Genomic DNA, 16042 nt, shown 5'->3' with positions numbered 1-16042 from the left:
AGAAATTTGTATTTTAATTAAGTGTCATATTTTTATTGGACAAAAATAAGATAAGAAATGAGGATAAATAATCTCTATTTCTTAATCTGTTGTCTTATTCCAAGACATAAATGAATCCATTAGAAAAATAATTTGTTATTAGATAACTTGACACACTTTTATTGGAAGTGCTCCCTCCAAATCGAAAGCTAAATAACAATACCATCTTTCATAAATTACATTGGTGATTCACTTTCGTTTTCACCTGAGTTGTCCTTCACTTTCACTTTCATCAATTGAACCACCACCTTTTCCGCTTACACGGAGGAGGTGATACATCTTTCTTTCTCTCTCTCTCTCTCTCTCTCTCCGCCAACAACAACCACTTCAAGAACCCAACTTTTACGATACCCACTTTACGTAACATGGTGAAGAATAATATGGGGTTCCTCGCCAAGACTAATTCCGTTCTTGGTGACGTTTTCTCAGTCACGCCGCCCAATGACTCTGACGTCGACTACCTTGGCCAAAGTACTAAAGGGGATTTCAATCTCAACTTCAAATATCTTCAAGCTTTTGGTCTGACTTTCTTCTTCTTCAAAATCTCATTTTTTTCATTCTACTTTAATACTTTGTTTATTGTTTGTGTTATGTTACTTGAAGAGCTTCATAAATCATGTTTCTAAGCTTATTATATGTAGTGTTTTTTAAACAAGACGGAACATAATGTATGAATTCTATTCTGTTATAAATAGAACGATAGGATAAAAACGAAGTGAAATATTTTGGTTATACCCTTTAGAAGAATTAGAGAACAGAACAACACATTCCATCTTGTTTTGTTCATACACCAAATACTATTGTTCTGTTGAAGATACATGTGGAAATCCCTTTGTATTACAATGAGCCCGTCTTCGCCTTTTGCTCATAGGAATGGACATTGAACCATGTTGCACAATGTACATTCTCATTTAAAAAGAACCTGGTTGGACCTATTTCATTCATTCATTGGATTCTAGTACATCTGTTTTGTTACTATCAGCCACTTCTTCTGTCACAATTTTTTGATGTTATTTGCAATATTTCTCTTTGGTTAATATGAAGATATAAGACATTATTTTATTGAACAGGGCTGTCATAATTTTATGCTGAAAAGGTAAATATTGGTTTACTCCTTTGTAGGAATTGATGGCAATGCTGCATTAGAAGGTCCAATTGAGGAAGTGGCTAAAACAGAGGCTAGAGAAGCAGAGGGTTTACTGAAACACCTGGGTATTCCGGTAAAGTAGACCTACCCCTTTTGCTTATTTACTCGTTTTCTAGTTCTTATTATTTTCGGCTTAAAAGTACCTGTGGTATACTTCAGTGTGTTCTATTCCGTCAGTTGATGAATGAATGTGTTAGCAGTGCATCTACTGGTATCCTATCATCTGTACTTGTGTAGGTGCATGTCTCACTATGAAGTTCTCTTCTCAACAAAATCGTAGATGAATAGTGGAGATCGCTATTCTATAAGTTTGTTTTTGTGAAGATGTGTCATGCATGCTTAATATTCTGGCAGCCGCAGACTGAAAAGTTATGGACTGATTACTGTAATTCCCCTTAGGTTTATAAATTTCACAGGCTTCTCCTATATTAAATATGTCTCGGGAGTCTTAGTATACAATGAATACTGTTACGGTGTTTGGATAGGTTTCATAACGTTTTCAAAGGTTGATGTAATTTAATTATATTTGTATTATCATTTACTTATTAGTGTATCAATGAAGTCCCTAGAAGATAATTTTTTTATGGGATTGTTAACCTTGCATTTGAACATGTTAGATCAATATCAACCTTTTCACAAAGGATTACTACTTCCATCATCACTTTTTTATTTCTTGATCTAATTGTTCTGACTGGCACAGTGAATGTCTTCAATTTTTCCCACTCTTCTCTATTTGGATTTTGACTGAGATGTATTTTCATGATTATTATGTAAATAACATGTTTTTGTGTCCTTGTTTAGAGCCCTTCTTCATCCAGAAATTCATCATGTCAAATATTCTGCAGCCGCACGTTGAACCTACGATCAATTAGAGCCATTGGATATGATATGGACTATACCTTGATCCATTATAATGTGATGGTACACATCTATTCCATGTTAGTGATATCATATGCTTTGTACGGACTTCTATACTTTTAACCATTATGCCTGCAGATGTATACATAACTCACTCCATTCAATTTTTAATTGTATCAGTATCATACATCTCATTTATAAAAAAATAATCTATAATGTACTAGACCTTTGTAATTTTAGCATTAGGTAATAGTGACTCTAATTGATCTTTATACTCATTTGATCTTTGATATTCGCTAGTTCTTGCATTTACCATGTGATTAAAAAATAAAATAATAAAGTATTGTCTTACTACGTGATTGAAGCTTGTACTATTGAATGTTTAAAATCATTGGCGTTGTTGTTCAAGTCATTTAAATATGACAGAAGTTTTCCATTGTTGTGTTCCCTGAACTGTAGGCTTTTCTCTACTCAGGTAACTAGACTTTTCTAATATCCAAGTGTGCTATTACAGGCTTGGGAAGGCCTGGTTTATGACTACTGTATGGAAAAGCTTAGGAATAAGGGTTTCCCTGTTGATGGACTTGCATTTGATCCTGACCTGGTAACATGTTATCTCTGGCAAGCTGAAGGCATTTGGCAATCCATATTTTCTCGTTTCTCCAACTAATTTTTGTATTCCAGGTAATTAGCGGCCTTGTCATAGACAGAGAGAGAGGCAATTTGGTTAAAGCAGATCGATTCAATTATGTAAAAAGAGCCATGCATGGCACCAAAATGTTATCTACTCTAGCTGTAAGGTAAATGTCAGGCCTTGTGACTTTGAATTCCGATAATGAAAATACATGGAGAGGCTATCAACTTATCATAACATATATCACTTTAGGCTTCAATTATTGTAACCCTAGATCTGTGCATTATACGTTAGCACATGGCTCGTCTGTTTCCTGATTGTTTGCTTTGCAGCACTGCCTTTGTAGTAGTTCACATAAACACATACTTATTAATAGCTTAGTATATAATATTTTATTCAAAACTGGAGTAATAGTTTATGTTGTGCTACTTAATTTTGTATGTGATGGAAGTGAGATGTATGGGAGGGAACTGGTGGACCTACGAAACGAGAGTCGATGGGAGTTTCTCAACACACTGTTCTCTGTGGCTTTAGCTGTGGCCTACATGCAGGTATATTGCAATTGCTGTTTAAAACCATTACACTTTCATTAGCATAATATGTTTTGCCAATTTGCCATATGTTTAGCTATAGATTCAGATCTTAGTTTTTGTTGTTGTCTGGATGGTACCAGCATTTGAACTCAAACCATCTTGGTATATTCAGATCTTAGTTTATGTGGATTCTGTGTATCTCTCCATTAGGTTATGGATTTTGTTGGTGTCTCAAATTTGATCATTGTTAGCATTTTATGGTGAACCCTAATGGGGTAAGAGGAAAGTTATTAGAGTGTCAGTTGGCTCAGTTCCCCGTGTAGACTCTTTATGGGCCAACTATGCATTCCAAATTTCAAATAGGCTGCAAGTTCAAATGAGAGTTAAAGAGATAGCAAGATGTGAAGTTTGAACATAGGGCAGCTCCCTTGCTCTCTCTGGTTCTTGTCATTAACATAAATAACCTTGTTTCCACTTTTTTATAAGGATGTTGTTTTTTATATAATGTAATTATGTCTGGTTATAAAAGGGTGGCCCGATACACGAGGCTCCCACCTTTTGAGAATTGAGGAGGGTCAATGTACATAGCCTTACTCCCGCAAGCAGAGAAACTATTTCCAGGATTTAAACCCGTGACCTCTTGGCCACTAAGCAGCAACTTTATTGTTGTGCCGATGCTCACCCTCTTTCAGATGAGACTTAATTAATTGGGTGTAATTTCTTTCAGATGGTTGACAGACTGGATGATGGAGCTATACTACCAGATATTGGTCCCTTTGATTATAAAGGGCTTTATAAGGTAATATTATTGCAATAATTGTTAACATCATGTTTAATTAGCGGTGTTCTTTTTCCTTATCATTGGCACATCTTTCAGGCCGTTGGAGAAGCTATCTTACAGGCACATCTAGAAGGTCACCTTAAGGTGAACACATTAATGTTGATGCCTTTTTCCTCTATCCCTGTGATAGTTAAATGATGTGCTTTATAACCACCAAATAACTTACGGAATTTACGCAGAGTGAGATCATGTCTAAGCCGGAACAGTTTGTGGAGCCTGATCCACAATTACCTTTGGCACTTTTGGATCAGAAGGAGGTACTACCTCTAATGTGTTATTTTTGCATAGCATGTGATACTCTTCGAGTCCTTACTCAGTTGTCTCCATGAAACAGGCTGGCAAAAAACTTCTGCTTATTACCAACTCAGATTATCATTATACTAACAAGATGATGCAACATTCTTTTAATAGATTCCTTCCCAGTGATATGGATTGGCGAGATATATTTGACATCGTAAGTTCATATGAATTACTTTGTCTTCCTTTTGAAGAAATTTACTAAACCATTATTCTCTTGACTTTGGAGGAACGAAAAATACTCTACATTCACTTCATGAACTTGCCCAAAATACCAGCCTTGTCTTATTATGAAATATACCTTGCATTAATTGATGTGGCTCTTTTATGTGGATAGGTAATTGTCTCAGCTAGAAAACCAGGGTTCTTCCAAATGTCAAACCCCTTGTATGAAGTGGTGACAGGCGAGGGTTTGATGCGTCCATGCTTCAAGGCTCAAACTGGTGCTTACTACTCCTTATGTTCCCTATCATGTCTTATTTGATTTTTTACTAAGATGTAATTCAATAATTTACTTCTTTCCTTTCAAAATGAAAAAAGGATGGCTCAGTGCACGAGACTCCCTCTTAGCGGGGTTTAGGGAGGGTAAATTTATGCAGCTTTACCTCTGCAAGTGGAGAGACTATTTCCAGGATTTGAACTCGTGACCTCATGGTCACTAAGCAACAACCTTATCATTGCACCAAAAAATTGAATGCAAATCATACAAATTGAGACACAGGATGTTATTTCTTTAACAAAGCCAAACAAGTTATATATCTGTATTCTATCATGCTCTGTCTTTAATACATGTGTGATCGGCAGCCCTTTGAGTTAGTGTATTTTTGCTAGACATGTATGCTACTAGTCTAAATGATATTTTTATGATGTGTTATGCATAATTATCAAGCACTTATATTTTAGGGTTGATAATATTTGGAAATAACTGTTAAATTGTTCCTATCACGTTAATGCATAGCTGAAATGCAGAATGGCTGACAATTTTTTAATTTCTCTTAATACTACTCAAATAACCTCTGTATTAGTTTTTACTCAAGATATTTGACCTTCTAATATTACTACTTATCATCATGGTTTTTCATTGAATTGATGATATGCTATACTTCAGTTATATTTTACATGATTTGATTACCCTGTGCTTTATCTACCATCTTCTGTAGGTGGTTTGTACTCAGGGGGGTGTGCACAGATGGTTGAAAAATCCCTGAATGTCCATGGAGATGAGATATTGTATGTCGGTGACCATATTTACACTGATGTCAATCAATCCAAAGTCCATTCGCGATGGCGAACAGCATTGATTTGTCGAGAACTGGAAGATGAGGTTAGTATAATCAGTTTACACTTGATTCAATTCTCTGAGTAAAGAAATCTCAACTATGCTCTCTAGAAACTTTTTTCTCCTCTTTGTAAAACAGTATCACAACTACTTTCTTTTGGGTGAAAACAGACATAATTGCTTGTTAACTCAAAGCTAAAGTGCATTTTATGACTTTCAGCAACCCTATATGTTCATATGCCTTGACTGGATCCAACCATGAAATGTGCATGTGCTTTATAATTTATAAATGTTAAAACTGCAGTACAATGCCCTGATTCGTAGCCAGAGTCATAGAGAATCATTGGTGGAGCTAATAAACCAGAAGGAACTTGCAGGGGATCTCTTTAACCAACTTCGGCTTGCTCTGCAAAGGCGAAGCAAAAACTATCCTGCTCAAGTAAGTTTTGGTTTTACAATTCTATTATGTGTTCTGTATTTATGTTTAATTTGTGCTAATGCGACATACCTTTCACCATTGTTGGAAAAATGGAAGCATTAGGCACTGAAATTTTGTTTTGCGTTCTAACCTATAATGGTACTTGGTAGTACCCATGTGCTCAACCTTTCTGCTGCTGCTATTATCTTGCCTAATTCAGTTCTCTTTGACCTTAATCTTAATGTGATTATCTAATACAGTCATTAATCTTCTTAAGATAATTCAATAATTAATCCCGGTATGCTTTTACCGTCCATATCTCGGAATTTATATCACTTCTTAACTTATTTTTCGTTCCCACACAAGTCAGAACATTGTACACCATATACCGAGTAACACATCTGTCTGCTTGGTTCTCAATTTGGAGGTGTCCAATGTACCGTTTCATATATGTATAGATCTGTTACTTTAATATTGACTGCAAGATTTTCCATGTACTTGAAGACCCTTGCAGCAACTAACATAAATGATGAAGACCTCAATGAAAGCATGCAAAAGCTACTTATTGTTATGCAAAGATTAGATGAGAAAATTGCTCCAATGCTAGAGGCAGATGGGAAGCTCTTCAATTTAAGGTAATCTCAAAATAGAGCTTTTGATTGACAAAGTCGTTAATTGCACTCATCCTATATCTGATTTATTTATTTATACCACACTGCTAAATACTTAAAGCCTTGTTTACATAACCATTTGCCATGACTTTGAGAAATAGTCCAACTGGTGAATTTGTCCTGGGTTAAAATAGTACTTTCCATTTTTAAAAAAGATCGAAGATCCTCTGTCATGATATTTTGAAACTTCTTTCTTCCCCTTCGTTTTGGTTAGTTTTCTTTCTGTGGTCCCAAGGGAGTGTGAAGTTGTTATTATTACAATGAACATGAACATGAAAAAGCAAAATCGTTTCGTGGAAAACAAAATAGCATACAAAATGGTTTTGTGCAATTAAGAGGGTACTTTTGCTAGCTATCAACTTAGAAGTTTCTTGTCTTGCATTTTACGAGTCATTTGTTATTTAACTTGGTGTATCTATCTGCATTAGGTGGGGTTTTCTATCTCGTGCTGGCCTGTGGGATAAAAGTCACTTGATGAAACAAATTGAGAAGTATGCGCTATCTTCTCGATCTCTCTATCATTATTGTTATTTACTATTTTCTTTGAAATGAGTTGTATGTTGAAATTTGTATTATAATGGCAGGTATGCTGATATCTATACATCTCGAGTGTCGAACTTTTTAAACTATACACCCTTCATGTATTTCCGCTCTCAGGAACAGGTATTCAGATAACATTTTTCTTACCTGAGTTACAATAAGCCACAAAACTCTAAATCATTATTTGGGTTTTGAACTGACTTAGATATGTTTCTTTTTGTTCTGTAGAGCCTTGCCCATGATTCATAATCAAACTACTGTCGGGTTATCATAATGATGAGTTTGTTTCCTAGAGGAAAAAATGGAGGATAAACAGAAGAAATAGGTGTTGTTGTTGACATTATAAGCAGATGTTTCATTGTAATAATAGGTACTGATACCTTGTATATTATTAAACCCATATAAAGTCCATAAAAAACTCCTATGGTAACTTTCAAGGTAGATGTTACCATCAGATGAATTAATCAAATAATATCAATAAATAATTAGTCAAATATGTATCCTTCTGTTTGGTTTAAATGAATTATATTCCTACCATCAAGGTAGATGTTAATTGTTATGCATTTACTCTGTTATCTTTTCTTCTCTTTGGGAGAATGAATAACAAAATAGTAATGCATGATAGTAATTGCTGAAGTAGATCCTTGTTCAATGTTTTTTTTTGTCTATGAACTTATCCTTTTCTAAACTTTGAATGAGAATTAGTCTTTGTTTTGGACAGAATATTAACCTTGATTTTTATGAAAGGCTTTTTTATGGAGATGTATGGTAAAATAAATTACACTTATCATTAGGTAATAAAAAGTGTTAACAGAAAATGGTGAGTAGATATAACTTCATTTTGATGTTCTGTTTGGTTTGTGAAAGAAAGTTGAAAGAAAAATGTAGCAAAAAACAAGTCTTTTTTAAGTTGTTTAGTAAAAACAAAAGGAAAAGTGGGAGGAAATAGAAAATTGAACAAAAAATGGTCAAACATATTACTATGGATATCTTTTTACTTGTGTTAAACAATTTTTAAAACTGACATTCAGCAATGTGAATATGTTAGAAGGGGATAAAAAGTTAAATGTTTTGATAGAATACTTCAAAGTTTTTTTTGGATACCGAGTATCTCTCACTTATAGATAATAAACTAATCTATTTTAGGTATGTGATTGTCTCTCCCAACGTTCTCCCGGGAAACGAACCCTTATTAGCCAGGACAATAAAGTAAGACAACAGAGAACAAATTATGTCTCTAAAATGTAATGCCTTCTATTCTTGTGCATTTGTTTTCTTTCCTGCCTTTGCTTGAATCCTCCTTTTTCTTCATTCCCTTTCACCTAAAACAAATGACTTGGTTCCACTGTTTCTCATATAAATATTTGAAAACAGGAAGAAGAATTAACAAAAAACTGGAATTAAAACATGAGGTCATTATCAATATTGGAAAATAAAAATAGGAAACGTTTTTTCTCTTCAAAATCTAATGGCCCTAAATATGGGAAATAAAAAAATGCACTCATAGTTTTTTTCTATTGTTTGTAATCCTTCTTAAATTATTGAATAAAATATTTGAATACAACAAAAAAAAAACCAAAAAATAATAGATTTACTATTTATAAATGTAAGTTGACTAAACATTTTATTATAAATACTATATTAAATATAAATTTAATAGCTTACCCAAAAAAAAATACAAATTTAATTGAAGTTAATATGGAATTTTTTATTAGCCGTAATATTTATATACTATCATTATAAACATAATTCATCCATTATTAATTTCTATTACTTTTTTTTTAAATTCGATTAACAATGAATGCTAAATGATAACTGAGAGTCAAATTCCCTTTGTGGAAAAGTGAAGTAAGATTAGCAAGACGACGTCGTAGCGAAGGTGATATTACAGTTTCTGGGGTTTGAGCGTTAACAAAACTGAGACGCAATTCTCTAATTGGTTCAGCTCACACAACAAAAAGTTTCCAACTTTCTTGCACCAACACCAGCACTACAATTTTCATTCTGGCTTTTAGGTCTTTATCTTTTCATTTTCATTGGGTTTTGATTCCTTCTTCCTCTTTTCTTTTCTACACTATACTTCTATTGCATTTTCTTGTGTCACTTTATTGTACATGTTATTGTTCATAAATGTTTTTATTGTTATTTATTACATTAGGGTTTTTTTATTTTTTACTCAGGATTATTAATTTCTCATCTGGGCAGTATTTTTTTGGGTTAAAGCTTGAAACTTTATCACAAAGTTTTACAATGGATTACATTATGTTTGTTGCATGTGAATTTCACATATAAGATTTTATATACATGTTGATTATATTGAATAAGACTATGTGATTTTGGGCAGTGAACTTTACATGTTGGACATTTGCAATGTATACTTCAGAATGCTAAATGCATACTATTTCATTCAGTTAGAGTTCCAATTGCTACATTGCCCTCACTAGTACTTTCTTTAATAAAATAAAATGATAATTTATATTTTTGCTACTTGCTAGGTCATGTCTACAAAGAAAGTTATAGCTATATGTCAGTCAGGGGGTGAATTTGTGACAAATGGAGATGGATCATTGTTATACAATGGGGGTGATGCCTATGCAATAGACATTGATCAGGAGACAAAGTTGGATGATTTCAAGACCGAAATAGCAGAAATGTTTAACTGCAATACGGATACGGTGATTATCAAATACTTCCTTCCTGGCAATAAGAAAACACTCATTACTGTATCAAAGGACAAGGATTTGCATCGCATGGTCAGTTTCCTCGGAGACGCTAACACGGTTGATGTGTTCGTCATATCAGAGGAAATACCAGCTCGAAATACATCCAACATGCCTGCTAGTAGGTAGTTATTCAAAGTTATGGTTGTTTATCAATCCCCCTGTTCATCAGGCATAGACTTCCTTAGATACTGGTAGACAATGATATAGTTTAATCTGGCCCCTAATTGCAGAAATTAGAGCTTAGGTATGAGTGAAGTTAGAGTTGTATGTGTTAGTTTTTCTAACCATATTTTTTTATTCTCTCAAGATTAAAGACCTGCCCCGCATAATTGGAAAATTGGTTGTGATCAAAATGAATGGCTATAGAATATTAGGATATACTCTTGTTTATTCACTTACATGTTTTTTAGAAAATCTTATAGAACACTTGTCATTGCAGGTCAAGCAGGACAACTATGTCAGAAGCTGTTGTTCCTGTTATTGCCCCTCTTGATACTGCCCAACCCTCCGCTAAACTTGAGGTGGTTGTAGCTAATGAAGTCCCTGAACATTCTCCACTTTCTTTGGCCGTTGACAACAAGCATCGTAAAGCTGCACAACAGTGGGAAAATACCATCACTGGAGTGGACCAAAGGTTTAATAGTTTTAGTGAATTCCGAGATGCATTGCATAAATACTCTATTGCTCATGAGTTTGCCTACAGATATAAAAAGAATGATAGTCATCGTGTCACAGTCAAATGTAAATCTCCAGGTTGCCCTTGGAGGATAAATGCGTCACGGTTGTCAACTACACAATTGATTTGCATTAAGAAAATGAATGCAAATCATACTTGTGACGGATCAGCTGTTAAAGCTGGGTATCGGGCAACTAGGGGTTGGGTGGGAAGTATTATAAAAGAGAAACTGAAAGCTTCGCCCAATTACAAGCCAAAGGATATCGCAGATGACCTGAAGCGGGAGTATGGGGTTGAGTTAAATTATTCTCAAGCATGGCGTGCAAAAGAGATTGCTAGAGAGCAACTCCAAGGCTCCTATAAAGAGGCATATACCCAGTTACCATTCTTCTGTGAGAGGATAAAAGAGACTAACCCTGGGAGTATTGCAACATTTACGACTAAAGAGGACTCAAGCTTCCATCGTCTTTTTGTATCATTTCACGCCTCAATATCTGGTTTCCTGCAAGGCTGTCGCCCTCTCCTTTTCCTTGACAGAATTCCTTTAAACTCAAAGTACCAGGGGGACTTATTGGCTGCAACAGCTATGGATGGAAATGATGGCATTTTTCCTGTAGCGTTTGCTGTTGTAGATGTTGATACTGAGGACAACTGGCATTGGTTTCTACAGGAACTGAAATTAGCAATCTCAACATCAGAGCAGATTACATTTATTGCAGATTTTCAGAATGGAATTAAAAAATCGTTGTCTGAGATATTTGACAATTGCTACCACAGCTATTGTTTACGCCACCTTGCTGAGAAACTTAACAAGGATTTGAAAGGGCAGTTCTCTCATGAGGCCAGGCGTTTCATGATTAATGATTTTTATGCGGCTGCTTATGCACCCAAACTGGAGACATTCGAACGTAGTATTGAGAACATAAAAGGTATTTCTCCTGAAGCCTACGATTGGGTCATACACAGTGAGCCAGAGCACTGGGCCAATGCATTTTTTGGCGGGGCTAGGTATAATTATCTGACGTCAAACTTTGGACAGCAATTCTACAGTTGGGTATCAGAGGCACATGAGTTGCCAATTACTCAAATGATTGATATGTTGCGAGATAAGATGATGGAAATAATTTACGCACGAGGAGTAGAGTCTAATCAATGGATGACAAAATTAACACCATCCAAGGAGGAAATGCTCCAAAAAGAAACATCAGTTGCTCGTTCATTTCAAGTGTTCTCACAAGAAAGCAGCATGTTTGAGGTCCGTGGAGAAACTGTTGATATTGTTGATATTGATCATTGGGATTGCAGCTGCAAAGGATGGCAACTTACTGGGATGCCTTGCTGTCATGCCATTGCTGTCTTTGAATGTGTTGGTAGGAGCCCATATGATTATTGTTCGAGATACTTCACAGTTGATAATTACCGATTAACATATGCAGAATCGATTCACCCTGTGCCAAATGTTGACCGACCAGACCTGGGTGAATCGAGTCTGGCAGTTGTTGTAACTCCTCCACCAACTAAGCGGGCTCCTGGTCGACCAAGAACAAAGCAGATTGTTGAATCAATAGACATAATTAAACGTCAGCTGCAGTGCAGTAATTGTAAGGGACTTGGCCACAATAGGAAGACATGCAAGCTTTCATAGTTAGGACTACAACATAGTAAGCATCTTTCTCTGTGACTTCCAGGTGTATATGCTTGTTGCCAAGCTATATTTTTGCATGAAATTGTTCAAATGAATTTTTGCGGTTTCTCAGACAAATTCCAAACCTAATTGCACACCCCCACTCTTCAAATCCCAACTAAGCATGTTATCTATTCTAATCTTTACATCATACCATGTTTAATGCTTACTAAAACTTCAGTAGTTTTTGAAATGTTTAAGCATCGATATCCATATATAATGCATTCCATGAAGGATGGTTACCCTCATTGCATCAAAGGGTCGCATCAGCTTCAATTAGACATTGCTAAAATTTTGAACGAGACATAGTTGTCACTTTATGAATAACGATATGCATAAAATTATGTACATAACTTTATATGTGTGTATGCTTCACATACTACATGGGTACTGGACTAGTCGTTAAGCTTGAACTTTCAAAATCTGTATTAACTGAAACATTTTGTATGGCACAGGGAATCATTTTTGAAGCAAAATGCAAGTTATTTTCAACCACCATAGAGAAATGGCCTAGAAAGAAATACTCAAATACTTCTTTGTGTCCATAGTGGATTTGGTTGGACTCTCATGAGATTGTTGAGATATTAGTTTGTTTTTTTTTTGGCACTTGCTCACTCCTACATGTCATTTGGCTGAGATCTGAGAACAAATTACTGCTTCTTGTTAGGTATATATATTTTGTGTACTGTTAAGGTAGAACAGAAATCATGAGTTCTCTTCTCAGTGTAGGGATATTTTCTGTTTATTTATATTTATTATTGATTTAATGGAATCTCATCTAGTTCCTCCTAAGTGTAGAGATATTATATTGTGTCCTATGGAATGCCAATTATTATCCTTATGGCTCTTTGTGAATGATGATTGGAGATTCTTTTTATCCATTTTTTTGGGCAAGATTCATTAGGCCTTGGTCATGCCATATGATTAATATTTAGAGTTAATCAGCACATTAAATGGCTCCAAACTTACTATTCATTTTGTTTCAAAGGAACTAAATAGATTCAAAGATTTAGAGATAAAAAGCATGATTGCCTTGAATTTTAAACCTAAGAGCTCTATTTGCAAAATACTTGTCTCTAATGGAGTTAATATTTTCCATTTATAATTGGATAGACTAGCAAATGTGGTTGCAGCTAAAATCAATTAGCCTTTAGAAAATGTTGATAATTAATGTCACTAAACATGTCTACATGCCAAGGTATCGCAATTGAGGCTTCTCTTTTATTTTTTGGCCCAAATGGGATTGTTGGCTTAACTTTAACAGCTATTAATGATATGTATTATATATCTTGATTAATGGATTTAAGCATATGGCGCCCATGGCCTAATGGATAAGGCGCTTGACTTCTAATCAAGCGATTGTGGGTTCGAGTCCCACTGGGCGTGTCAATATTTTTTGTTTTTTTAGGTAGAATAATGTGCTTATTTTATTTAATTCAATTCTAAGGGCTGTTCCCTTATATTTAATAGTGATCTCATCCGGATAGCATAGTTATTACACAAAAAGTTTAAAATCTATGTATTGACCATGTAAATTTTTTTACACTGTTAACACATCATCTACCATTATATATAATAAAAGAGGTAAAAAAACAATAATAGAAGAAGCTGCCGTTTGCTATATTTCTCTTTCAATTCCGATAGTAGATAAATACAAGAAAAAGGACAAATGCTGCCATTCTGCCAAGTTGACGCCTTATTACTTTCTCTAACTAACATATACAACATTTTGTGACATTTCATGTAGTCATATTTTCTATACAAATAATATTTGTTAAAAAATAAAGGTACTCATCTTATTCAGTGTACAAAATCTTCATAGGTGCCATGAAACTACCATTACGCACTTTAACTTCACCACTGTTTCGTAAGTACATCTAGGTATGGGACATGTAATTTCCTTAAAGGTAGAGATAACTAAGATGAAATTTATTTATTTCAATAAAATATTTTATTGTTTTGTACACATGATTGAAATCAAACATTTAGTTGAAGAAACTGACTATCTACCACATTGGCTTTGCTAGTCAAATATTTGAACACATGCATGGTCGTAGATGTTGGTAGTAAACATCGAAAGTTCCAACTTCCAAAAAGCATAATTAGGTTTTATTAGAGTTTTTACTAATATCTTATTGACTGAATGTAATATCTATTAAAAATTTATATGTAGTCAATATATCATTAATGATTTATTTATTACTTTTATTTCAGAGTTAATTGTGATAATATATGAATGATGAGTGAAGAATAAAAGTTCATTACATTATGCATTCTCAGTAAATTTTAAACGGTACATAAAGATGAACTTGTGGGGGTACATAACTACATATACGCTTCATCAGGAGTACCAATGTGGCGAAGGCAAGTAAGGACACTGTGTGGGTCAAGTGTGAATGAATGCCTCAACTAATTAAGATTTTGTTAGGGAAGAAAACAAAATATCAATGATGTTGTTAGGGAAGAAACTTTAAAGTGGCACATGGGTCAAGACATTGTGAACACATGTTCTGCAGCCATTCAGACAGTGCACCGGATATGATAAGAGTAAATTACATTGATACTCCCTGAGTTTTAGTGAAATTACATAAACTATCCATCACTTTTTTATACATACACAAATCTCCCATAATTTATTTTTATATTTTTATTACGCTGACCACCCTGCATAAGAAATAAGTGTACTCTTTAAAAAAACGTGATAAATACAATTAAGTTAAACAAAACATGATGTATTATGAGATAGATCCAAATAATATATAAGTCAATATTTCTTTATTATTTTTGGTTCGTTACACTATATTATAAGAGCGATTTAAACAATATTTCTTTCGAATTGGTGATGCATTTTGTAATTAAGTTAAACAAAACATGTTTTGTTTAACTTAATTGTATTTATCACATTTTTTGTTTAAAAAATTACACTTATTTTTTATGCAGGGGTGGTCAGTGTAATGAAAGTATAAAAACTATGAGAGGTTTATGTAAGAATAAAAAAATAAATAATAATTTGTATAATTTCATTAAAACTCATATAGTTTCAGTGTAATTTACTCGTATCATAATACACAAACACGTGATGCTCACAAGATTTGATTCAATACTAATCTTTAGTACCTAACACACGATTTTTGGGGTGAATATGTGGTCAGAATATTGATTTGCTTGCTTCTTTTGTCAACCTCCATCCTATTTTGTCAATAATGCCTTGACAAGTTGACATGAAAAGTTCTCGATGCACTTCGTGTTTTCAAAGGAAATCAGGCAAATTAATCATCACCAGAGCAAAATAAAAAATAGTCTGCATAGCCAAATTAATGGGTGTGTATTCTTATTATTTTCAATAATGTACTTTTTTAGACAAAATTGTATTTCAAACAAGGGCACTTGCTTGATAAACAAGAGAAATAGAAAATTTTGTAGTTATCCGAATCGAATCAACTTGGTATTCGTTTGAAACTTGATTCGTTATTTAGCTTAAAAAACTTAGTTCATAAACCAAATAAGTCGAATTTGAGCTGGAAATTGAGTTTTTTAAATAAACGAGCCGAACTTCAGTTAAATATGGTTCGGCTCGTTAGATTTATGAGTTAGCTTGATATATATATAAACTAATTTTTATATTTATTATTATATATGCATTGTTTTTTATATTTATTGTTATTATATATAAAGGTTATATTTATATATAAAAATAATATT

General features: G+C 33.9%; 2 protein-coding genes, 1 long non-coding RNA gene and 1 other non-coding gene across 5 annotated transcripts; 3 read left to right on the top strand and 1 right to left on the bottom strand.

Annotated features, from left to right (window-relative positions):
- Positions 184-7719, top strand: LOC109361593 (5'-nucleotidase domain-containing protein 4-like). Of its 2 annotated transcripts, XM_019607095.1 has the most exons (18): positions 184-558; positions 1162-1259; positions 1988-2107; positions 2559-2648; positions 2729-2844; positions 3130-3229; positions 3939-4010; positions 4089-4136; positions 4232-4309; positions 4387-4506; positions 4687-4792; positions 5510-5673; positions 5933-6067; positions 6551-6681; positions 7146-7208; positions 7302-7380; positions 7486-7521; positions 7565-7719. In XM_019607095.1, the coding sequence occupies exons 1-17, from the start codon at positions 405-407 to the stop codon at positions 7504-7506; spliced, it is 1695 nt and encodes a 564-aa protein (XP_019462640.1). In that variant the 5' UTR covers positions 184-404; the 3' UTR covers positions 7507-7521; positions 7565-7719. The 2 variants fall into 2 exon arrangements, with proteins under 2 accessions (XP_019462640.1, XP_019462639.1); XM_019607094.1 differs by having other exon boundaries at positions 7486-7719.
- LOC109361594 lies at positions 6106-6542 on the bottom strand. The gene is made up of 2 exons (XR_002109307.1): positions 6420-6542; positions 6106-6365 (listed from the first exon to the last, which is right to left on the bottom strand). It is a non-coding gene; the product is annotated as an uncharacterized LOC109361594 (long non-coding RNA).
- LOC109363046 lies at positions 9101-13217 on the top strand. Its single transcript, XM_019609214.1, has 4 exons — positions 9101-9272; positions 9753-10102; positions 10420-12317; positions 12796-13217. Exons 2-3 carry the CDS (start codon positions 9756-9758, stop codon positions 12299-12301), a joined length of 2229 nt encoding a protein of 742 aa, XP_019464759.1. The 5' UTR covers positions 9101-9272; positions 9753-9755; the 3' UTR covers positions 12302-12317; positions 12796-13217.
- TRNAR-UCU lies at positions 13654-13726 on the top strand. The gene has a single exon. It is a non-coding gene; the product is annotated as a tRNA-Arg (tRNA).

The sequence above is a fragment of the Lupinus angustifolius genome, chromosome LG12 (genome assembly GCF_001865875.1).
Source record: "Lupinus angustifolius cultivar Tanjil chromosome LG12, LupAngTanjil_v1.0, whole genome shotgun sequence".
In the NCBI taxonomy this organism is placed as follows: Eukaryota; Viridiplantae; Streptophyta; class Magnoliopsida; order Fabales; family Fabaceae; genus Lupinus; species Lupinus angustifolius.
Note: the sequence above shows the minus strand (reverse complement) of the source record. Positions and strands in the feature narration are given on the sequence as shown.